General features: G+C 41.9%; 2 protein-coding genes across 3 annotated transcripts in view; one reads left to right on the top strand and one right to left on the bottom strand.

Annotated features, from left to right (window-relative positions):
- The window catches only part of LIX1L (limb and CNS expressed 1 like), a 25,657-nt gene extending 5,818 nt beyond the window's left edge, over positions 1-19,839 (top strand). Inside the window, exons 2-12 of one of the 2 annotated variants that reach the window (XM_036851893.1) lie at positions 3,533-3,696; positions 6,192-6,332; positions 11,189-11,284; positions 11,597-11,674; positions 12,233-12,386; positions 17,404-17,526; positions 17,805-17,864; positions 17,988-18,065; positions 18,243-18,379; positions 18,670-18,806; positions 18,914-19,839. In XM_036851893.1, the coding sequence (XP_036707788.1) occupies positions 3,533-3,696; positions 6,192-6,332; positions 11,189-11,284; positions 11,597-11,674; positions 12,233-12,386; positions 17,404-17,526; positions 17,805-17,864; positions 17,988-18,065; positions 18,243-18,379; positions 18,670-18,806; positions 18,914-18,959 (1,214 nt within the window). In that variant the 3' untranslated portion in view covers positions 18,960-19,839. The remainder of the gene's footprint in view (positions 1-3,532; positions 3,697-6,191; positions 6,333-11,188; positions 11,285-11,596; positions 11,675-12,232; positions 12,387-17,403; positions 17,527-17,804; positions 17,865-17,987; positions 18,066-18,242; positions 18,380-18,669; positions 18,807-18,913) is intronic. The other variant, XM_036851903.1, reaches the window with a different exon arrangement.
- On the bottom strand, positions 8,363-24,329 carry LOC118895038 (gonadotropin-releasing hormone II receptor-like). The gene is made up of 3 exons (XM_036851923.1): positions 23,593-24,329; positions 23,301-23,425; positions 8,363-8,413 (listed from the first exon to the last, which is right to left on the bottom strand). Exons 1-3 carry the CDS (start codon positions 23,812-23,814, stop codon positions 8,383-8,385), a joined length of 378 nt encoding a protein of 125 aa, XP_036707818.1. The 5' UTR covers positions 23,815-24,329; the 3' UTR covers positions 8,363-8,382.

Genomic DNA, 24,329 nt, shown 5'->3' with positions numbered 1-24,329 from the left:
GGAAAAAGAGAGTTTTCTTTTCATGCTGTCTTTTAATGGAAGAATGAACATTTTAAAAAGTCAGTTAAATGTAGAGTATTAGTGAAGAGCTTATACTGCTTTTCAAACCCTGGCTGGTACATGGAGTGCTTGCTTCAGTTGCAGAGCAGGTAAGATAAGTTATTATTGGCCACTAGCTTTTGAACACCTTCCTGGCAGGGAATGTATGTTATTCATCTTTGCATCTCTAATGCCTAGAATAGAGCTATGCACCTATTAAGTGCTCAAATTTTTGTTTGATGTGTGTGTGGCAGCCATGAAAACGTGTTTAATATCTCCTGCTGCAGGGAGCATAATTGACTGACAGCCTTAAACTGCTGTCCCCTCTGAGTTCATCACCACATTTGCACTGAGGCCACACATCCTGCAGGCTGCTCCCAGTCAATGACTGAGCACCGCAGGGGTACTAACTCAGGCACATCCTAGTGAGATGTGGGATTCCTTTGGCTTGAGGACTTCCTACTGGCCTGGCCAAACCTTTCTTGGAACGGTGCTGCAGTCTGAGACTCACATATCCAAACTTCCTGCCTTCCCTTTCTCCTTCCACAGGTGTCAGGCCTAGAACATGGTCTGAAGGCTCTCCCTTCTCCTACTTCCTCCCCAGTAAATCTCTTGCATGTCTGTCCCATTTCGGTGTCTTCTCCTTGTCAGATCTTAACTAATGTAGTATAATAGAATTAACGAGTCCTTGTTGTAACTAAGAGTAGAGAGCGGTCATGTTGGAAGATACTGGAGAACGTGTGTGATGATTTTTTATTACGAGGCTTTAGTTAAAGCCGTTTGAAATGTTTGGAACCTTAGAGTCAAAGAGATCCTTTCCAAAAACAAACTGATTTTATCCCTCCTTCCATTTAAAACCCTTCAATAGATTTCCATTGCTCCTAGGATAAAGCTAATATTCTAACATGACCCACCAGGTCTGACCTGATCTGGTCCCTGCTTTTTTTTTTTTTTTTTTTTTTTGCAGCCTCACCTTGCATTTGTACTACCCCTCACTCTCTCTTTTCTGGCCACACTAGTCCCTTTTTTCACCATATTTCCTGCTGCTGCAGAGACATCATACATGCTATTCCTTCTGCTCAGAGCGCTATTCTCTCACCTTTTTGCCTAGGGAATTCATACTTATATCTGATCTTGAATATTACCTTGTCAGGGAAGCTTTCTTTGACCTTCTTAATTAGTCAGATGCTCCTACATTTACCACCATTTACCACTCCTTTATAGCACTTATCACTGTTGCAATTTTTCATTTGTATGAGATTATATAGTTGGTTAATCTCTCTCTCCCTCTTTAGACTGTAAGTGCATAGGAAAAGGAACAGTGTATGGTTTTGCTCACTATTGTAGCCTAGCACCCAGCACACAGTCTAGCACAGAGTAGGTACTCAATACATATTTGTGGAATAATTGAATCCAAGTATTGGGCGATGAAGGGAACTGTTCTGGAATTTCTAGAATACAGTGTCAAGTCTGGAGTTTGATTTTACCCTATGTACAACTAACAACATAGCCGGTTACTGTTTCATAGATGCTGGCAGAAGTCAAGAGACTTCTGGGTCAGAGACAAAGGACTTTATTACTCATAGAACAGCAGGTAGCATGAGCATCCTGTTTGCTTGCATTGGTTTCCCTTGTCTCCCAAGTCTGGTGTGGAGGGCTCAGGTGGATGCTTACAGGCCATGGGTTGCATTACAGGAGAGGAGCACTGAGCTTGGGGAACCCCATTTTTTTTTTTAACATCTTTATTGGAGTATAATTGCTTTACAATGGTGTGTTAGTTTCCGCTTTATAACAAAGTGAATTAGTTATACATATACATATGTTCCCATATCTCTTCCCTCTTGCATCTCCCTCCCTCCCACCCTCCCTATCCCATCCCTCTAGGTGGTCACAAAGCACCGAGCTGATCTCCCTGTGCTATGCGGTTGCCTCCCACTAGCTATCTATTTTATGTTTGGTAGTGTATATATGTCCATGCCACTCTCTTACTTTGTCACATCTTACCCTTCCCCCTCCCCATATCCTCAAGTCCATTCTCTAGTAGGTCTGTGTCTTTATTCCCGTCTTGCCACTAGGTTCTTCACGACCTTTTTGAACCTGCCATTTTATAGCAAACAGTAAGCAAGCTTGTTCTTTGTCCCAGAGGGAGACATTACTTCATCCATCAAGGTTTCTTGCTGCAAATTCAATCCTGAGAAAGGGCCCAAGTAAAGAGCAGTCAGGGCCTTGAAATCTTGGCATACCTAGCAAGATGGAAAGTAGTGCAAGAGACCTGTGGAGGAGTGTTTCCCAATATACAGTCCTTCCAAAGGTCATTTATGCCTAGGGAAAGCCTCAGAATTCATTCCTTTCCTCCCTTCCCTCCTTCCTTCCTTCCTTTCTTTCTTTCTTTCTTTCTCTCTCTCTGTCTTTCTTTCTTTTTCTTTCTTTCTTTCTTTTGTTCTTTCTTTCTTTCTCTCTCTCTCTCCCTCCCTCCCTCCCTCTCTCTTTCTCTCTCTTTCTTTCTTTCCTTCCTTCTTTCTTCCTTTCTTCCTTTCTTTCTTTCCTTCCTTCTTTCTTCCTTCCTTTCTTTCTTTCTTTCTTTCTTTTCTTTCTTTCTTTCTTTCTTTCTTTCTTTCTTTCTTTCTTTCTTTCTTTCTTTCTTTCTTTCTTTCTTTCTTTCTTCCTTTCCTTCCTTCCTTCCTTCTTTCTTTCTCTCCCTTTCTCTCTCTTTCTCTCTCTGTCTCTCTGTCACTCTCTCTCTCTCTCTCATATATATATAGTATACACATAGTATTCCAGGATGGAAAAGGAATCTAGTCATGGGTTTGCTCACCAGAAGCACAGCCTTGAAAATGGCTAATAGGGCCATATTTCCTTGAGTGACAGTATTATATAATAGTTAAGAACATTGACTCTGGAACCAAGACTGCCTGGGTTTGAATTCTTGCTCTTCTGCTTTCTAGCTGTTATATCCTTGGGCAAGTTATTTAACCTCCCTATGCCTCATTTCCCTCATCTGTAAAATGGGGAAAATAAAAGTACCTGCCTCATAAGGTTGTTGTGATTAAATAGGTAAAGCACTTGGAGAAAATGTGACATACAATAAGTGTTCAGTAAATGTTAGCACTTATGATCATGGTGGTTATTACTCTTCTAGGCCAGCTGACCAATTGTGGAATAATCTACTTGTACTTCATCAGTCAGTGATAATGGTATGCTGACCTTGGAAACTCTGGCCTCCAATATTTATGCTATTCTCCTTTGGTGTCTAGGACTAATCAAATGTGAACTACGGAGGTGGCAGAGGAGGGCAGGCATACTCTGTTCTTCCTATGCAAATGGACTTAATCACAGCATAGGCTTATTAATTAAAATTCTTTTAAATGGTAATCATTAGGGAGCTAAGGGGGCTAGATTCTTAATGTAAGTACAGGTTACAGATACTGTATTGAAGCAGAACACTGCTTGGAAGTGTTCTTATTGCTGAACTTAACTACTTCTCTTTTTGTAGTGAATGTGGTGGAGGCACTTCAGGAATTCTGGCAGATGAAACAGTCCCGTGGGGCTGACTTGAAGAATGGGGCTCTAGTGGTTTATGAGATGGTTCCCTCCAACAGTCCTCCCTATGTCTGCTATGTCACCCTGCCTGGGGGAAGTTGCTTTGGGAGTTTCCAGGTAAGAGTTCTGAGGCAGCAGTAGCAAAGATAAACTCTTAGGTGCTACTAATGTCTTTCTCTATCACTTTGGCCATTAAATCTCTATCCAAAGTCACATATTTGAGGACTTGGACCAATTCTGGGCAAATCATTCTGATAAGCATCTGAGGCTCATTTGAGCAGAAAAAACCTCAGTAGCATGCTTTTCTTTGAACCATGCTCAAATTCAAAGTGGGTTTGAGTTTTTGAAGGCTGAAAGAAAAGCAGACTACTAGCACCTAACGCACGTTCTAATCTGGCTTTCCAACTTCCTGCTATCTGTTTTTGAGGACATAGAATAATACTCATTGCCCCCGGTACTTTTTCATAGGCTATCACTAAGGAAAGCAATGTTTGAGTTCTCTAAGAGATCAAAGGGGAGGGACTATGTACGGTGGAAATAGTACTCATCTAAGAGTTAGGAGATCCAAATTCTTGTTCCCCTGACGGCTAACAGGGCAAGTCGAGTAATTTCTCTGGACCTCAGTTTCCCCATCTATAATATGAAGGAGATAGATTAGATTATTTCTAACCAGTATTTCTGGTACGAGCATTCTACAATTATATGAAAGTCCTGTAGTATATGATGATGAAAAGCGTTGATGCTATTACAGGGTAACGAGAAATTTGACTAGTGTGAATATTATCATCAAAGATGGATTTTTCACATTGCAGATAGGAAGGTAGCCTCCTGAAATGTCAATGTAGAGCCTGAGTATGAATTTAGAGAAGAGACTAGACACTTTTGTTCTGTTTTCTGTATGGTTTGTATAACCCTTAGACAAAGTTGTACCCTCTGCTCTGTGCTTCCATAGTGCCTTGGACTTCCCCTATCATATCATTTATCAAAACATATCGTAATTGACTGTTTCTCTCTCCTAGTGGACTATGCTCCACAGAGGCAGAGGTAGTGTCTGTCTTCTTTCTTGTTCAGTTTTAAATCTCTACCATCAAACTCAGTGCCCAGCAGAGAACAGACACTTAATAAATCTGTTGCATGAGTGAGTGCCATTGTAGCTGAGTTCCTGCCTCAAACGGAAACAGTCCTAAGGAAGCTTCATTTCAAATCGGGTGACTAAATTTTTCTCTCAGAGCCCCAGCCATTTCAGAGAAATAAACATATGCCCAAGATGACTAATGTTTATCTTTTGCTACTAGAAAATAAGACGTTTCCTTCCTTTTCCCACCTCATCATACTGTTGATTAAAGATTTAATAATTTTATGGGGATGCCCCAAACTGGACCATTAGAGTAATTTGATTTCTGTTATTTCCTGAAAGAGTAGAATTATCTATCTTGGCCCCTTTTAGCTTATATCTTTTATATCCACTTTGGCAGGTGAAATTTCTCCTGGTGGTTTTCTTCATAGATGTCTTTTCCGAAAGAGCACTGTATAGTAGAAAGAGCAGCAGGCTAATAAATAGTGAGAGAAGTGGAAACAGAGAAACTGAATAAGCAAGAAGACAGGATTAATGTACCAAACTCCATATGTTGTTTCAGAGAGACCTGTCAGCTAAAGGAAACTGGGAATTACTGATATTAAGGATGATTAAGTAGCAAACATAACCTGGTCTACTTTTTAAAACTATAACATCACTTTCTTCCTTTTCTCTCATCCTAATCATAAATAACAGAGGGCAGAGAGGCCTTTGAGGCAGCCAGTGAAGATGAATTATAATGGTGGCTAGGGATCTGAAGTTGAGTGATTTAAGACTTTTGAAAATCAGGCTTGTTCTGTGATACTACATATGTTGGATACAATGTAAAAACATGAATTAATTTAAAATTTTTTCTTGTTTTCCTTGCATCAGCTTTCCTTTCCCTAGCCACCTCTCTTCTCTTTGCTTCTACTGGGAGGGGGTGGGGGAAGACTATAAAATCCTTCCTCAGACCTTAGACTCTGTTCAGGGATAGCTCCGTAGCTCACTACATTATTGGGGAAACTGCCTGCACACAGCTAAAAGAAAAGTCCAAGAATCCCAAATGGGTGCTTCTGATAGAGACTAGAGGGCTCCTCTGCAGAAGCAGCCTAGACATAGCTTTGTTCTAATCTTAGGTTATCTAGAGGGATGAAAAAATTCTTGCCTGTCTGCAGAATAAGAGAACAAGATACAGATTTCTAACAGACTGGCCAGAATCTGGCTTTTGAGTAATTAATTCTCTTGACAGTTTAAACAGGGGTATTTTTCGTATCCAGTGATTATATGCTGAGCTCAGCAGTCTTCTTCATTCTGCATTCAATTTGGTATGAGCTACAGCTGTCTCCAGTTCCTTAATGACTTCAGGATGTTGAATCAAATTTATGTTTCCAAATGCCCCAACCATTTTACAATAAAAACTTTGGAGGGTGTGTTGAACAAACTGATTTCGCCAAAGAGTATCCAAGTGTCTTCTATCCCAAGTGTTTCCTTCCCATTTTCCCTTCCTCTCTCTCAGATACACATGCACACATATTTTCTCTGTCTCCCTGCCTAGTTTTGCCCCACAAAAGCTGAAGCCCGGCGGAGTGCTGCAAAGATTGCGCTGATGAACTCTGTGTTTAATGAACATCCTTCCCGAAGAATCACTGATGAGTTCATTGAGAAGAGTGTCTCTGAGGCCCTGGCATCTTTCAATGTAAGTTACTTGGAGTTGGAAGGGAGGAGAGTGGGGGATGGGAGAATTGGCTGACTGGGAAATCTTGTATATTCCTGGGAAACAGAGCATGAATTCTTGGTTTTCTTTCCTGTCTGCATTTCTGTTCTTTCTGTTTATTTTCTGTCAGTCTTTTGTATTATATGCTCCACATTTCTCAGTCTCTAATTCTATGTGTGTTTTTGTTTTTGTTATTTTGTCTCTTTCATTATGTCTCTTTGGTATCTAGAAACCTTTATTTCAAGATGTGTGGAAGTTTAGAGGTATTACAAAATAAAAACTGAGCTTGAATTTCACTTTTCCCAATTTTGGTTTACGACCTTAGTCCCTTCTTCCTTCACTGTTCTTTTTTTTTTATGACCGGTTTTATTGTCACTTGTTTCCTGCCTCCATTACTTCATCTTATTAATGAAGAACACTTTATAATACAAGTGTCTTGTCTTTTTACATTTCTGGGAATGGTGAGTGTAATTTATGTACTCCCTTTAAAAAGAACATCTGTTCTTTCAAATGATAATGATAATGATGATAACCATAGCTAATCCTAATTGAGTATTTATTTTGTGCCAGGGACTATTCTAGGGGATTTATATGTATTTTATCTCATTTGATCTTCACAACAATCCTATGAGGTATAAGTACTATTATTACCCCTATTTTACAGATGAGGAAACTAAAAACACAAAAGTGAAGTTTTGCCTAAAGTAATATAGCTTGTAAATGGTAGAGCCAAGACTAGAGCCCAAGTCAACTTACAGACTTTTCTAGCTTAGAGGTACATCTTAGAAATTAGCATTGCCTTCTTCCTCCCTCTGCACAAGACCATTGATAGGGAGATAAAGTCAGATCACTTTTCTGTTTATGTTTTCTTTGCATTTATGATGTAATTACATATACTAAACTGCTTCAGTTATCTGTTTTGTAGATTAGTATTGAACACTTTGAATCATAATCCCTCTGTAACCTAGGACCCATCTGTTTTTCTCCTATTACTTTTTGCCCCAGTCAGCAGTATCTGCAGGGAATAAAAATATTTTTATATTAATCAAATCAGTTAAAATTAAGAAAGCACATTTTTCACTCTTAAGTCACCTAGTGTATTATAAAATGAAACATTAGATTGGATTATAGAAAGCAGTGGTTATGAGCATGGGCTCTGAATTCATCGTTTCGAAATTATGGTTCTACTTGTTAGGTGAGTTTGAATAAGATATTTAATCTGTCATGGTTTCCTCATCTGTAGAATAGGATAACAATTATACCTGTCACATAGGATTATTGGATAAAAGAGAATATGTTCCAGCACTTACCACATGTTATCTGTTTAGGTGCCTTTGGATGCAAGTAATAGAAAATCTCACTTCAAGTTGACTTAATAAATAAAAGAAGGAAATGTATTATCTAACATGGTAGGAAGTCTAGAAGTAGGTCAGATTTCAGGGCTAGATAATTCGATGGATCAAGAATGTCATCATTGGGGCTTCCCTGGTGGCGCAGTGGTTGAGAATCTGCCTGCCAATGCAGGGGACACGGGTTCAAGCCCTGGTCTGGGAAGATCCCACATGCCACGGAGCAGCTGGGCCCGTGAGCCACAATTACTGAGCCTGCGCGTCTGGAGCCTGTGCTCCGCAACAAGAGAGGCCGCGATGGTGAGAGGCCCGTGCACCGCGATGAAGAGTGGTCCCCACTTGCCACAACTAGAGAAAGCCCTCGCACAGAAACGAAGACTCAACAGAGTCATAAATAAATAAATAAATAAATAAATAAAAGAACGTGAATTTCTTAAAAAAATAAATAAATAAATAAAATAAAATAAAATAAAATTGCTTGACTCTTTAAAAAAAAAAAAAAAAAGAATGTCATCATCTAGGATGGCAGCCCCAACCTGGACTTCAAGCCCGAAGACCAGTCCCATTTTGACATAAAGGATGAGTTCTGATGTCCCATCTGTAGGAGCACATTCTTGGGAGGGTGGGGCAGGGAGACACTCAGGTGCAAAATCTCCTGCAAAATTGGCTGCCTGGGCCTCTGGTCACTGGATCTGAATAAAGCAGACATTTAACCTGGGGAAAAAAAAAAGAATGTCATCATCTACTGGCCCAAATTCTTTCCATCTCTCAACTCAGCCATCCTCTAGATATTGGCTTTGCCCTTGGACTGACTCCCCTCAGGGTGCAAGACAGCTACAGAGTTCCAGTTGTTAAATACAGACAAAACTAAACTCAGAGACAGAAAGAGACCATCTTTTCTCGTGTCTCCTTAGTAGTAAGGAATCTTTTCCCAGAAGCTGTCCAGCAGGACCCCCCTCTACCACCCAATGCCCAGAATTCCCACCTTAAAACCAGTTACAGGCAAAAGGGATTAGGATTTACCCACTGGAGTTAGGATAAAGTCACTCTTCTCTGAGGCAATTGGGAGATGTATAGGCACTAGAATAAGATTAAGGTTCTTTAGTAAGGAAGAAGGAAATAGATATTGGATAGGTCACCAGCAGTGTCTGCTACAAAGTGTTTAAGAAATGTAAACTATTATTCTTCTCATGCCACTATTCTTTTTTTATTAACCCCCCAAATTGAGAACTTAATGGATTTCTCATTAATATCCCAATGGAATTCCCATACTCCAGCATAACAATTTTCATTTGGTCTTAGCCATGGACAAAGAGTGATGTCCACATTCTTTGCTTTTAGCTTTTGTCCTTCAAAAGTCCTGAATCTGACACTATATTATGTCTTTTGACAAATCACCTAGCCTCTGTGGGTCTGAGTTTCCTCATTTGTAAAAGAAGTAGGTTAAATTAAAATTAACTCTAATTCCTTTCCAATTATATTCTAATGTTACTACCACTAATCAAGTATTCTGTGATTAAATGTTTATTGAATAAATGGAGCTCATTTATCACCTTGTTAGGTGTAGAAGTGTCATATGTGGTGGAACTTGCCAATGGTGGGTCATTCCACACTCGTGTACTCCAAATAGGTTACAGATGTGCCATCATATTGATCCCCTCAACTCTCAGGGGAATTGAACAAGGCCTAGGACAGATGGACTCCTCTGCCCCGCAGCCTCTGCTGGCAGCTGGTCTGCCAGCAGCCTTCTCTGTATATCCCAGTTGGCTGTACAGATAGGGTCATTATTTTCTTTGGGCCATATCATGGAAAAGTTTGGAGGTACTGAATAAGGTATCGCATTGAACTATTATAGATAAAAATGAAAACTATTGCTTGCTTTAGAGCCCTAAATCCTAATAGTGAAAATTACCACCTTTTTCCTTCCTGCCTCTAGATTTTCACTTCTAAATCCAAATTTTGTGATCTTTGCTTCACCACAAAGATTAACTACATGTGGCATGATTGTTTCTCATGAGCCACAAAACAAAGTGGGTTGATTTTGAGTAGTTCTGACTTCTTGTTGATTCTAGCACAGTGAAAGCAAATAATAATAATAAACTATACTTATGGTATACTTACTAAGTGCCTGGCATTATTTTAGGTGTGATACATATACAGTAAAACCCCATGATAAAGCATCCCACAATAAACTGAATTTGGATATAACTTGATTGGCTCCTGACCCCTATCCAGTCCCCTTGCTCAAAGAGAGCAGAATAAAGTTCTTATCTTGGGAGGTGGGGGGTGTGTGGAACTGGCTAGAAAGAGCAGGAAACCTCTCAGGAAGCAGGAGGAGAAAGTTGGATCCCTATGTTCCCAGTAGTCTCCTGGCCTTATTCTTCTAGATCAGGTTGACAAAAGGGTCACTAGTAAACCAGGAGATGCCCTTATTTTGGGAGTCCCTGCAAGACCTAGGATCTGGAATTATCTCCAATAATATGAAACTACCACCAAATAGCACAAACCAGAGCCAGTACCTGAATGGATTTGGATTGTGTAACTGGACACCAGGTCCAATACAATAATGCACCCAAATTATATGATTGAAATTGTTAGACTGCATTTATCTCTTTTTAAGTTTAAATTTAAAAACTCCTCAATTCTTAAAACAATCCTATAAGGTAGGTCTATGATTGTTCTCATTTTACAGTTAAGGTAGCTGAGGAGCAGAGAGGTTAAATCACTTCACCAAGGCCACAAGACTAGTAGGAGCCCTAGTCCATGCTCTTAACTTCTATACTGTATTGTTTTTTTGTACACGCTAGGCTTGCAAGTAGGACAATGTATCTTAGTTCTACCCCTGCAGGGTCATGTCACCAGTAGAAGACACACGAAGCAAATGTCCAGGAGGCCAAACTGCTACCCGGAATTTGCCATGCTTATGACTTTTATTGTTGCCCTTTAAAATGCATTTGTCAGTTGTCCTCTAGGCTAGTCCAATCCTGTATGCTGAACTCACTCTGTTATTTTAGCTAAATCAGGACTCTTCTCTATGTTTCAGTGTTCCCCCTTTTGTAAAATAGGGAAAACCAGATTGACTTTTCTCTGTTACCTAAGTTAAAATGTGTGGTGACTTTGGAGGCCTCTAGGACTGTGCTGACCAGCAGAATAGCCACTAGCCACATATAGCTATTGAGCATTTGAGATGTGGCTAGTATGAATTGAGATGTGCTGTAAGATGAAAGAGACACCAGATTTTGAAAACTTAGTACAAGAAAAAGAATGTTTCATTAATAATTTTTATAATGATTATAGTTGAAATAATATTTTGAGTATATTAGGTTAAATAAAATATGCTATTAAAATTAATATTTATTGTTTATTTTTACTGTAATGTGGCAACTACATTAAACATGTGGCTTGCATTATATTTCTCTTGGACAGTGCTCCTTGAGGTGATAATCCTGATTGAAAATCTATTTGTCTTTTCCTTTCCTCTGTTACCAGGGCAACAGGGAGGAAGCTGACAACCCAAATACAGGGATTGGTGCCTTCCGATTCATGTTGGAATCCAACAAGGGCAAGTCAATGTTGGAGTTCCAGGTACTATACTATTCCACTTACTTCCCTGGCTCTAATAACATGGGTCAGCCTGTATACACACACACACACACACACAAACACACACACACATGCGCGCGCACCTCCTACTAAGACTCAATTGGAAAGGAAGGCAGAAAAGGTTATTAGGATATTTTTCAAAGTATAAATACCTTCCTTCCCCCAAGGACGTATCAGAGTTGGTATAAGAGATGCTGCCACAAATACATTTTGTGAAAGTTTCCCCATTTAATTCTGATGCAACCCCCCAATATATATGCCACTGTCCTGGCACTTCATATTTTCTTCCTCCAGGAGCTAATGACAGTTTTTCAACTGCTGCACTGGAATGGCAGCCTTAAGGCCATGAGAGAAAGACAGTGCTCTCGGCAGGTAAGAGTTCCTATGGGTGAGGGGAGTCTGGCAGAAGGACTATTTTTTTTTTAATGTTTATTTATTTATTTATTTTGGTTGCACCGGGTCTTAGTTGCGGCACATGGGCTCCTTAGTTGTGGCATGTGAACTCCTAGTTGTGGCATGTGAACTCTTAGTTGCGGCATGCACGTGGGATCTAGTTCCCTGACCAGGGATCGAACCCGGGCCCCCTGCCTTGGGAGCACACAGTCTTAACCACTGTGCCACCAGGGAAGTCCCAGAAGGACTATTTGGAGGTGGATGTTGTGTTAGAATAAGCAAGCCTACCGGGCTGTGAATCTTGAAAGCCTTACTTAAAGGCTTCATTCCTATAATCTTTCCTTTTAAAATCTTAACTGTGATTCTTTTACCTGCCTTGCTTCTCCCACCAGGAAGTTCCCCATAAGAATCTCCTCAAAGGACTCCAGTGCTGACTTCAGTTACGGCTCAAAGGCTGAGAGCTCCTAGTCCCAGTTGGGTCAGTGTGGTATGAACCTTTACTTTGTCCGTGACTTTGACATTCCTCTCCCCCTCCAGGAAGTGTTGGCTCATTATTCACACCGGGCCCTAGATGATGATATTCGCCACCAAATGGCATTGGACTGGGTGAGCCGGGAGCAGAGTGTGCCGGGAGCGCTGTCTAGAGAGCTGGCCTCTACTGAGCGGGAGCTGGATGAAGCCCGGCTGGCAGGCAAGGAGCTGCGCTTCCACAAGGAGAAGAAAGATATTCTCATGCTGGCTGCTGGGCAGTTGGGCAACATGCATTCTTCCAATTGCTAGGCATCTACCCACGTACTCCCCATCCTCTCCAGGCCCGTTTTTTATATGTCCTTTCTAAGACTTAGTGTGATTTCTGTACATACTTTCTCAATTTTATACTTTAAAATACAAATATATACATACATACATATATATATATATATATATATATATGTATGTATAAATTCTACACCTGGATTCCTATTTGCTGAGAGATCCCTTTTCTTACTTGTAGTTTTTGGATGTAGTTGCTTTTAAAACATCTCCACACCACTTTACAAGAAGAGCAGGCTGTCTTTGGAGCTTTGTTAGCTCTTACACTCCAGTAACTCTGGGTAGTCATTTCAATAGCACAAAATGATTGACTAATTGTTCATGTCTCCTTCTTTTAAAATAACAGGGAGCTTGAATAAGGACTGTGTGCCCCACCCTCACCCTCATTCCTGCTTTCTCTTGGACCCAACAGGACATGAAAATGAAGACTTCGGCTTTGGTTTATCTTGAGCTGGGGCTACTTGGTACCAAGTTGTTCCTCCAGTAACTAGATATTTCCTAACCTACACCACCCCCTCCACACCACTACCTGACTCCTCCTCTGCCTCCAAATGGTACTTCATTTTTGGGGCTTCCTTACTTTATTATTTGGAAGGAAGTGGAGATCTGGTTTCTTATTTTTAAAATCATTGCTGAGAAACTGCCCCAGAAACAAGAGAGGGAGTATAAACACAATCTGTAGGGGTTTATCACCTATGTTGCTTCTGGGGCATGCGTACCATACCATACCAGTAGTCCAGATTTCCAGATGTACTCTACTCTACTGAAGGGGTCAGGGTTGAAGTTGCTTACCTTTCAGTATTCTTTTTGTACTCCTCCTCCCCTGCTCACCTAGCTTAGTTAAGCCCTGGCTATAGATCTTCCTGCCTGCAAAGATTGGTAGAAGGTAAAGCATATTTCCCTCCTTTTTCTCCTCCCATCGTTTTGCTCTTTGGAAACATTATCTGTCCAATTTGGTGAGGGCTACGTTCCTCCTACTCCCACGAAGTGGCTGCTGTTTACGACCTGAGATGTATATACCTTAGATTCACATTTGTTTTCCCTCTTTTCTTTCTTCTTCCTCCACATTGATTATTAGAGCATGAGTTGACCAGAAAAATTAGATGAGACTTTGGCATTATGGCACTTCCTAATTGGAACCATGAGAGACTGCAGGAGGGGAAAGAGAATCAATGATCAGCTACTTGTGTTTTTAATACTATTCTCTTCCCCCACCTCTTTCCTGGGTAAAATAGGAGAGAAATGATCTGGAGTACAGCTAAAGCATTTCCCTTTGGGAGAATTTTTTGTAGATCTCTCTAAGATATATTTTCTCCTTGTTTCTGTAATCGCCTTTATACTATATTATAGCTCAGTGCACTTCCTAAACTGAGTTTGGGAAATTTAATGTTCCTGCAATTACACTTTCCATTTTACAATTATACACTTTGCTTTTAGAAATGGGTTAGGAAACAGGCTACAGTTTGCTCTTTTGGATCAGATAGGGAAAAGATGAAAGTCAGCTTTCTTGCTTTTGAAATCATCTTAGTGACCAGTACATATGGGATCAGAGGCAAGGAATCTAGCAACAATTGTGTTAGTGCTTGAAAGGGATTTCCTTGAATTCTCCAAGCTCCATCTCTGTATTCCATGAAGCACATGTAGGGTTGGAGCAGAGGCTCCTACATTAAATAATAGGTGTGTCTATTCAATTTTTATTGATATTTATAATCCGGATATCATAAACCCTCATTTCTCCTTTGCTCTTTTCTCTGGGAAGTGTTAAGGGGTGTTGAGTTACGGGGAGAACTTGTCTTTGCACCTCCTGGATTATTTTTCTCAAATACCAACGAGTAAGATCCCAAAGAACTTGAGAAAAATTGTTCCCTGATCTGTCCACTGTTGGTGTTAAAGTTTTACTTACCTTTTAGTACTTTCTATGTATTTTATATGTATAATTTTATACAATTAAAAATAGATTTTTGTCTAGTGAGCCAGATTGATTCTTTCTTGAGACCTACGTATCAGAGGAGCTCTAAAATGACCCTTTCTTTTACATATATATGAAAAAAGAACTTTTCTTAGTATTTTTTGGGTGGTAGAAATAAGGTTGTACTGCTGGGGGAAGGCATCTGCCTCAGCTTCTCCAGACATTTGAGGAGCCTGAATTTTGTTCTTGGCCCTTTCTCCTGAAGCTCCACCCATTCCACTGGCAATCTCATCCGCTATCATACAATGCTCAAAACTATTCCTCCCACCCCAACCTGTTTTGAGCTTTTACATCTATATTTCCACACATTGGACATTACCACCTGAATGACACAAGCTCTTTGAACTTACATATCTAAAATAAAACCATTTCTCCATACATGCTCCTCTTTGACTCCCCAGATCTGCTATTAAAATTATTATCTGCCCAGCTACCTAAGCTAGAACCTCAGATCCATCCTCAGTGCCTCCCTATTATCATCTAATCAGTCACTTACTGTTGAGTTTACTTCCTGTATAAACTTCCCAATCTGTTTTGTCCATATCTACTGTCTTAGTTCAGTCCTTTATCATCTCGGGGCTGGACCACTGCAGTAGCTTCCTAATTAGTCTCTACCTTCATTCTTAACATCCTCCACACTACTATCAGATTTCTTTCTAAAATACTTACGACTGTACCACTCCCTTGCTTAAACCATCACTTAGCTATCTTTACCTTTAGCAGGACTTCCCAAAGCTTTATATGTGAACCCTTGGTATTATCTGAGAAGACTTTAGGTGGTACATGGCCAAACATTTTTCATTTTTACTAGTTATGCTTTTAGCTGAATTTGTAATAAAAAATATGTTTTCCATTTATGGCAGTGATATTTAAATTTAGTATAAATTTGTTTAAAACGCCAGTCTATTTAAGGAAAAAACACAAACTGAAAATAGTATGGGGGCTATTTGCAAATGTTAAAAATTATGAATACTAAAATATTGAATTAGAAAAATTTCTTGCCTATAGGGTAAGTTCCAAATCCTTAGCATGACATACAGTTTGGCCCTAAACTATATTTCCAGCTTTATTTCCTGATTACACAGCATCAGGCATACAGAATTTCTTGCCATTCTGATATTCATTCAGTAATATTTACCAAATGTCTACTATGAACCAGGCACTGGTCTAAACTTTGAGGATATAGTTGTACATAAGAATCTCTGCCATAAGGATTACATTCTAAGGGGAAAAACAGACAATAAACAAGTTAGAAAGTAAACAAGGTAATTAAAGATTTGAATTTAAGTTCTGTGAAGGAAATAAGAATGAAAGATAGAGTAGAGAAGACCCCTCTGGGTGACAGTAGTATCTCAGGGAGACCTACAGGACGGGGTTGAACTAGCCATGTGAAAAGCTGGAGCAAGAGCATCAGGGACAGAGAGTTACAAAAAGTCCAGAGATGGGAAAGAGTAGAACAGAGTTGAGGGGAAGTATAGGGAGAGCTTAATGGGTGAGAGGGAAGAATGGTGGTGGAAGAGTTTGGAGACATAGGCAGAGCAGGCTGTGTGAGTCTGAACTTTATTCTAAGTGCAAAAATAAGTCAAGTAAGGGTTTTTAGTAGAGATGTGACCAACTGACTTTTTAAAAGATCACACTACATACTGCAGAGAATGGATTAGTGTATCTTAGTCTCAATACAACTCCTTTGCCTGGAAAACTACCCAGACTTTAAAGGCCCAGTTTAAATGGAAGCCCTCCCTTAAATGCACTCTCCTTACTTCCTGTCCTATTAGAAACTTTTTTTGTATTGCCATAGTGCGTTGTGATGGCAACGATCACTTTCATAATGCTATTATAACGTGATTGTTGATAATGCAAGTATTTCCCCTTGTATTGCTAGCACCTCTTCTAATATTAGACACACATATAGGCATTCATAACTGTTTGATTTAAAAATTAATAAGTGAATATGCAGCCCACTATTGTTTGTGTAAGGCCTACATCGGATTCCAGAATGTGGGGGCAATATTTTGTTTGCCTCAACTCCTGGGTTTTTAAACGTGAAATATCTGTACTATCCTCAAAGAAGCTAAAGCCCCTATTTTGTTTAAAGCCATGATTTTTATTTTTTTATTTTTTTTTTTTATTTTTATTTTTTAATTTTATTTATTTATTTATTTATTTATGGCTGTGTTGGATCTTCGTTTCTGTGCGAGGTAAAGCCATGATTTTTTAATTCCCAGAGGTGGTAGGCAGAGTTTGAGAGATTTTTAGTTTTATTTTTTTAGCCGGGCCAGGCAGCTTGCAGGATCTTAGTTCCCTGACCAGGGATTGAATCCCGCCTGCAGTGAAAGCGGGAGTCCTAACCACTGGACCACCAGGGAATTCCCAGAGAGATTATTTTTTAAAAAAGAAAAGTTGATATCTGTCTCATCAATCAACACGGACACCCAGGTCTGCTGATTTTCTGAGAGAGAAAGCCCGTGCTGCAGTACGTTCCAGGAGCAGCTTTTTGAGGCAGCATTGCTGACCGAACAATTTTTTTTTTTTAATGCTTCCATCACAGATCCGGCTGCTCCTCGGAACAGTGTAGGCCTGCAGGTTCTTAGAGAAAAAGCTTTCTTCAACTTCCATTTCCTGGTATGGAATGAAAAGAGACGAAAAGCAACCCTCTAATAAAATTAGGCTGGGCTTCACTGTCAGTAGTGTTTCTCGTCGTCTGCTCTAGGTAAGAGGAAGTCACTAACTCCGCCCACCCCCCCAGCGTGTCCCACAGGGTTGCCCCTTTCAGCTCCCGACCCGCTCAAGATGGCTACAGGAGCACTTCCGGTATCTTCCCAAAGTAGGCCCGCCTCCACTGCGTATTATTACCGCGCCGAGGGCAGGACTTAGAGTTAGTTTTTAATTGGTCAACTTGACTGGCGACCTTTCCCCTCCGCGACAGTTTCCCGAGGAGCCAAGTGCTTGAGCGTCACGGAAGAGAGTTCGAGCTTAGGCAAGATGGCGGACGTACTGGATCTTCATGAGGCCGGGGGCGAGGATTTCGCCATGGATGAGGATGGGGACGGTGAGGACAGTGGAGGCGGCTGCGGGAAGCGGGGAAGGTGCGAGAGAAGGACGTATTAGGAAAATATAATCTTTCTCCCCAGCAGGGAGGATGGGAGCCGGGGAACTGGGTTTCGGTTGGTTGGAGACTCCGCCCCCGATGGGAGGAATGGGGGCGGGCCGGGAAGGGACTGAGCCTGGAGGTGGTGGGGCCTGGTTTCAGATAATGTCTGGGAAGGAGACTATTGTTGTAAATAACTGTTATTTCTCTCACTTATTCTTTTACTTCTGGGGCTGCAGAGAGCATCCACAAACTGAAAGAAAAAGCGAAGAAACGGAAGGGACGTGGCTTTGGCTCCGGTGAGTGTGGGTGGAATGGGGTCTAGAATGGCGAGAGCGACGAGCTTTGGAGTCCCCATAAAGACTCATGGTGAACAGTGGGAGAAGGGGGATTTCTGGTGATCTCCTGTGTCTTTCCAATAGAAGAGGGGTCTCGAGCGCGGATGCGTGAGGATTATGACAGCGTGGAGCAGGATGGCGATGAACCCGGACCACAGCGCTGTAAGTAAATGGAGCCTGTCTGTAGAGAATTAGGGGCCAATGAAATAAAACCCAGTAGGAATGGGGTCAGAGGTAGCTTAACCAATCTCTGTGGAGTCTGCACACACTCTACTTCTGTGATCTTGCTTGAAGTTTTTCTTTCATGTGCTCAAACAACCTCCCTCCCTTCCCGAACAGCTGTTGAAGGTTGGATTCTCTTTGTTACTGGAGTCCATGAGGAAGCCACGGAAGAAGACATCCATGATAAATTTGCAGAGTATGGAGAAATAAAAAACATCCACCTCAACCTGGACAGACGTACAGGATATCTAAAGGTATTCTGAGTGGTACGCCATTGCTTCTCTTCATCCATAACCCTTAGACAGCATTGGTAGTTCTCCCATGTTTGCTGTGGTTGGCCAAGAGTAAAGTTGAAATAAAATGACTTTGGGAATTGATTTTGTTAGACATAGCAAAGAGACAGGCAGAAACAGACAAGTTGTATATATAATAGGAATATATGATGTACATTTGTTGTTTAGAGTTTATGGATTTTTCTGTTTGAGTAGAAAAAAGCTTGATGGAATAGGAGAGTTTTGATAATCTGTCTTTTCACTTGTTCCAGGGGTATACTCTAGTTGAGTATGAAACATACAAGGAGGCCCAAGCTGCTATGGAGGGACTCAATGGCCAGGATTTGATGGGACAGCCGATCAGCGTAGACTGGTGTTTTGTTCGGGGTCCACCCAAGGGCAAGAGGAGGTAAAGTGGAGAGGGGAGACACTAAGTGGAGGAAATATGAGCAAAACAAAATAAGGACAAGGTATTATGTCCCTCTGATGGACCCTGCCCCTTTTCCTTCTCCCTAGAGGTGGCCGCAGACGCAGCAGGAGTCCAGACCGGAGGCGTCGCTGACCCATCCTCTGTTGTCCAGGTGTTCTCTCCAGAGATTCCGTTTGACTATGCAGCCTTGGAGAAATAGGGCTGGGGTGGAACTCACTGTGTTTATATTTAATCTCTTACGCTACCTGCTTAGTATTTCTTTTGAGTTATGAATAAATGTCCAATTTTTGTTTTCTAAAATTACTTTTCTGTTCTAACGTTGCAAGCTCTGAAGCACTATTTACAGTAAGGCACTCTGGGTCACTGTGAAGATACTTCTTCCAGGGACTGAATTCTGTGTGAGTTTCTACATTAAATATAGTCTCAAGTCTCACCTAGGGTCAAAATAGAAACACTGCTCAGTATTTCTTTTACTTGGAAGCTAAGGGAGCAGGGGTACATGTGAGATGTTCTCATGATACTAGAGAATAATTATTCTGTCCTTATATATGCTCTCGTGAGCAAATGGATGTCATAGGAATGTCTCTTTTGTTTCTCCTGCCTTTCTTGCTGCCACATTTGTTTGTACTTTAATCTGTCTGAGGACCTGACTCTCCTGTTGGGGCATTCTCCCAGAACCTCCTTCCCTGGAGGAGTCTATACTGAGTTCTTGGTGCCCTCTTCGGCTGCCAAGGGTGAAGGCCCCATAGAGGAGAGGATCCGGAGGAGCATTGAGGAGGCCAAAGAGAAAAAGGATGTGGCTGAGGCTGGGAGGCACTTCACTTAGCATGGTGGGAGAGAACCAGTACCAAAGACCCAGCAGGTTATAAGGTGTCCAGCAGAGGACGAAGGTCAGCAAGACAAGCAGGGCAGGTCGCAGACCCTGAAGATGAACATGGGGGCGATTGTTCCCCCATGCGGCGGGGGAACTTGCGGCGGAGGGCAAATTCACTGGCAGGGGCTGGGATCTTAGAAAATACACTCAAATTCAGAACCACTCAGCTTCTGAGTTGATGGATGGGCAGAAACAGTGAGATAGAGCTCTCCCCTTATAAGGAAGAGAATGGTACAAGCCCTCTTCCCCTTCCCAACCTGGGACTATATGCTCCCCTCCCACCAGAGATTATGACAGACGTGCTGCAAAAAAGGTTTCAATTGAGGTGCTGTGTTACATGAAGCTACAAAGTCTCTTTGAAGTCTTGTTGGTGTCCAAGAGCAAAGGAATACTGATCACCCTTCTTGATTCTTGCCCAGCTAACTCTACTTCAGAGAATGACGGCTAGTGGCTGGTTAGAATTGAAGGCATTCAATAAAGTTATGTGTAGCATCAGCTGCTAGAGATATGGTTAGCAACTCACTTTTGGTTTCATAGATAGCTATCAAATTTATAAGGCTAGAGGCAATAGTTTTAGGGTACGGGTTAGGGCCTGGGGGTTGGGGTCTCACCATGGTTCCCCTTCCTTGTCCGGGGACTGGACACACTGAGGGCAATGTGGCTATAGCAGACGGTCATGGCAGTCAGTGGCAGCAGAAAGAGGCGGCAGAAGGTGAAGAGGTGGTCTCTTGCCATCAAGCCTTGAAGCTGCCTTTGGTGACACACTGAGTGAAGAGGACTGGACCAGCTCAGCGGACGGTATGGAACAGGAACAGCTGGAGTGGAGTCAAGGACTACTAGAACTGGTCTACCTTTCCCCTCCCATGCCAACCTACCCACCAGTTCAACACTATCTCTTCCCAATTCATTCTCTTTTTTTCTTTTTTTAAATGAGATTGTTGAGAAAACTTGGGAGCTAATACAGCGCGTAATCCCAATTCATAATTTCCTGCAGTGCTGAGTAATGGTACATCCATGGTGCCATATTTAAAAGGTTAGGAATGTATCTTGAAAATCCCTGTCTTCCTCTTAGGCTATGTTTGTTAAATCTGGGACTTAAAGAATCCTGTCTTCTCAAGTACTGTTCTAACATTGCATTTTATAAAAGGATATCTCTACCAGCTCACCAACATTTTTTTTTTTTCCTCACCAACATTTTTAGTTGAAATTATTTTCCTGATGTGTCTGTGATTCTGTGGAAAAAAGAAATCTTGTATAAAATGGGTGCTGCTAAAATTTCAGGCCGTTTTGCAGTCACTCTGTAAAGTGACCTTTAGTAATAGTCATGTGTACAACTATAATGGTGAAACAACGTTAAATAATAAAATTTAACATTTTCCAAATGCTGTTGGCTGCCCCTTCTCCTTTTTGGTAAACTGTTGGGTTTTTGGTTTGAATCAGTAATGAGTATTTTTCAGTTGAGAGCTTCAGGGTTAGTACCTTGGTTTCAGGTAAGGTAGATTGAGTCACTACTAGTTTGATAAAAGGCAAGCTTAGTAGGTATCAAATTTCTAGATACAAGGCATTTGGAAAGTGATTTCAGCAGGCATGAGGGACTTTTAGGAAAGGTGAATAGTATGAGCCACAGACATACAATTTTATGAACTGCTTGGAGTTATGATCAGGCTATTCTGAGCTAGTTGGGAAGTGGTCTTTCCTCTTCCCCTATCTTGAGTCCATATGTTTCTGGCTTTTTCTTGGGGGGTGGGGCGCGGTTTTGCACCATGCCTAGAAATACTTGACACGTTGTGAGAAGGGGTTTAAAAATAGGCAAGACTTCCCTGGTGGCGTAGAAGACTCCACGCTCCCAGTTCCGGGGGTGGGGTTTGATCCCTGGTCAGGGAACTAGATCCCACGTGCATGCCAGAAGAGTTCGAATGCCACAACTAAGGGGCCCGCCTGCTACTACTAAGACCCGGAACAACCTAATTAAAAAACTAGGCAAGTCTCCTGGACTTAGGTTTTGGTCCATAGCCCTACCTCTGACTCTCCTTTCCCTGTTTTATGTGCAATTTACCACCTACTATAGAAGTCTTTACTTCTGATACTTGAAAACTTGAGAGAGATTGCATTGTTGTCGTCGGATTGTCAGGCTCTAAGAAAGGATGAAATGCATCTCCTATTCCACAATCTTGTGGCCTATATGTTTCAAGTGATTTATCCAAAGTCATCCAGCTAGTTAGTGGTACAGCCTAGACTCAGGAAAAACAGAGCAAAGTAATACAAACGAACAACAAAAGCAATCCTAATTCTAATTCCCAGTCCACATCTAAAATTTGCTTCATTTAAACCCAACTAATTCCTTTTGCACTGAGGCAACATGCTGCCTTTTAAAACTTTGGGTAGCAGAGGTCCTGTTTGCAACATATTGTTGGAAGCAATATTTTTTGTTTGTCTTAGAACTGCAGTCAGACTAACTGTTGTTAGTTATATTTCTAATATTTGAGGATTTAAGGATCAAATCTTAAATCTGACTCTGTAATGCATTATTCCAGAGACTGAAATTTTATCCCTCTCCCTGACATAATCCTAACCCTAGACTCAGAGATGCTGCTTTACACCCTTCTCCCAGATGGTGGTAGTGGTTTTGGTTTTTTTGAAGAAATTGCTTCATATTTAGCTTTTTTTAAAATAGATTTCTAGTTCATTTTCAATATTGAGATTTGATTAATTGGTACTCAAGTTCAGATGCTCCCTTTTGTTCCAGTTTTGACACCCACAATAAAGCTAGAGTAAAAAATACAAATCTGATTATGTCATTCTCCACCTTTTACTTTAGTGTCTCTCCACTGCCCTCAGGATAAAGTACAAGCTTAATATTTGTGATCTGGTTCTTCCTTCCCCTCCAGGCTCATTACTCACCATTTTCTAGTCCTCAAGTTTAGTTGCAGCTACTTTGAGATCATCCACCCTCCACCTTCTCCAGCATTCCTCCTGCTGTAATTTGTCTTAACACCTATCTTTCAAGAATCAAATTGTAACATCTCTGGGAAGTCAGGAAGCTTTCCCTGACTGTCCAAGAGTGGGTCTTGGACAGTTCTTTAGCTCCTTATGCTTACTTTTAGCATAATGCTTAACTGCACGCTGTATTGTAATTGCGTACTAATTTGACTCTGCACTAGTCTGTAAATTTCTTGAAGGCAGGACTTTGTTGCTCTATCCTTGATAGAGCATTTGAACGCACCTGGGGGATGCACATTAGTTTCTGAATTGATGAATGAATGTACCACAAAGTTTTACCCAAAGCCCCTGATTTCACTGTCTTCTTCATGTCTTCCCGTATATGTTTCCACCATGCCCTAGAGTTTTTCTGCAATAATCTGAAGAAGGTGGGACTCGGAGGAGGCAAAGAGGTGGAAGCCAAGTGTAGTAAAAACAAAGGCTCTTAACAGAAATACAAATTAACATGCAATGATCTTAACTTGCAGGAGAGATAGCAGAGGCCCCCACGCTGAGGATTAACGGTGACCACGGCCAAGCACACCCCTTGAATCCGAAGGCTCCTGTTGTGTACCCAAATTCTTGTCCAGTCTAGCCCTGAGTTCCGACAAGTCACTCACTTTCCAGGCAAGCCGGAAAAGGAGTCCCCAGGCTGCCCCCAGAAGTTTCCTTCCAGTTGAGCGGGGTCCAAGCGGGTGGAGTACGGCTCCCTGGCGGTCGAGCCCAATGACCACAGGCAGGAAAGCTGCAGCATACATGGCCATTAGTTCAGGAACATGAGTGTCCGACATGCGATGTCCCCGGCCAGCCATTGAACAGTGATATTCCAGGTGGCATAACTATATCTAGGGTCATAACCACAAAAGTGACCAGTAAGTCGGCAGCTGCTAAATGGGCAAAGAGTCGTCTTACCGGAGAGGGGCGGCGCTGGCTGGGTTGCGGCCGTGTCACTGACCACAGCACGGCCAGGTTCCCTCCAGCCGAAGAAACCAACAGCGCAACAGTCACTCCCACTCGGACCTTGCCGGCAGCTGAGAAGGTGAGCAGCTCTGCGCCCTCCACCTCTACTCCTGATCCCGCCCAGATCTCCTCCCCCGCTGCTGACCCCCAAGGGGTGCCGTTGCCTGCAGACATGGTGACCTGGAAGGGAAAGGGGTAGGGGGATGAAGTATGGGTTTGAAGAGGTTAGCTGCGTCCACTGTTTCTTCTCTCTCCTTTTAAGGATCTGAGTTGGTTATTTTGTGAATTTCGTCCACTAAAGCCTCTGTCTCTGGAGACTCTCCGTCTGTATTCTGGAGGTCACCTGTCCAACTGTCAGGGTCCTGCAGGGAACAGGGTTCTGGTGCTGGCTTCACTTCCATAGATTTCTTTAGCCCCTAGAGCCCTGGATTCGGTCGGAGCGTGCGAGTGTGTGTGTGTGTGTGTGTGTGTGTGTGTGTGTGTGTGTGTGTGTGTGTTGGGGGTGTTCTGCTGGAAGCACCCCAGGGTTGGGGGCAACCCTATCCTACCGGCCCTGGCGGGAGCACTGCGGCGCCGCCTCGCTACGCCCGGACTCCTGCAAGCCCCGCCCTTGGTCCAGAATATTTAAAGAAGAATGTGCCTCTGGAGGTGTTCTTAGGAAACAGAGATCATCTGATTAGAGGACGAGG

The sequence above is a fragment of the Balaenoptera musculus genome, chromosome 1 (assembly GCF_009873245.2).
Source record: "Balaenoptera musculus isolate JJ_BM4_2016_0621 chromosome 1, mBalMus1.pri.v3, whole genome shotgun sequence".
NCBI lineage: Eukaryota > Metazoa > Chordata > Mammalia > Artiodactyla > Balaenopteridae > Balaenoptera > Balaenoptera musculus.
The sequence above is the reverse complement of the archived record's forward strand: the minus strand, read 5'-3'. Positions and strand labels throughout refer to the sequence as shown.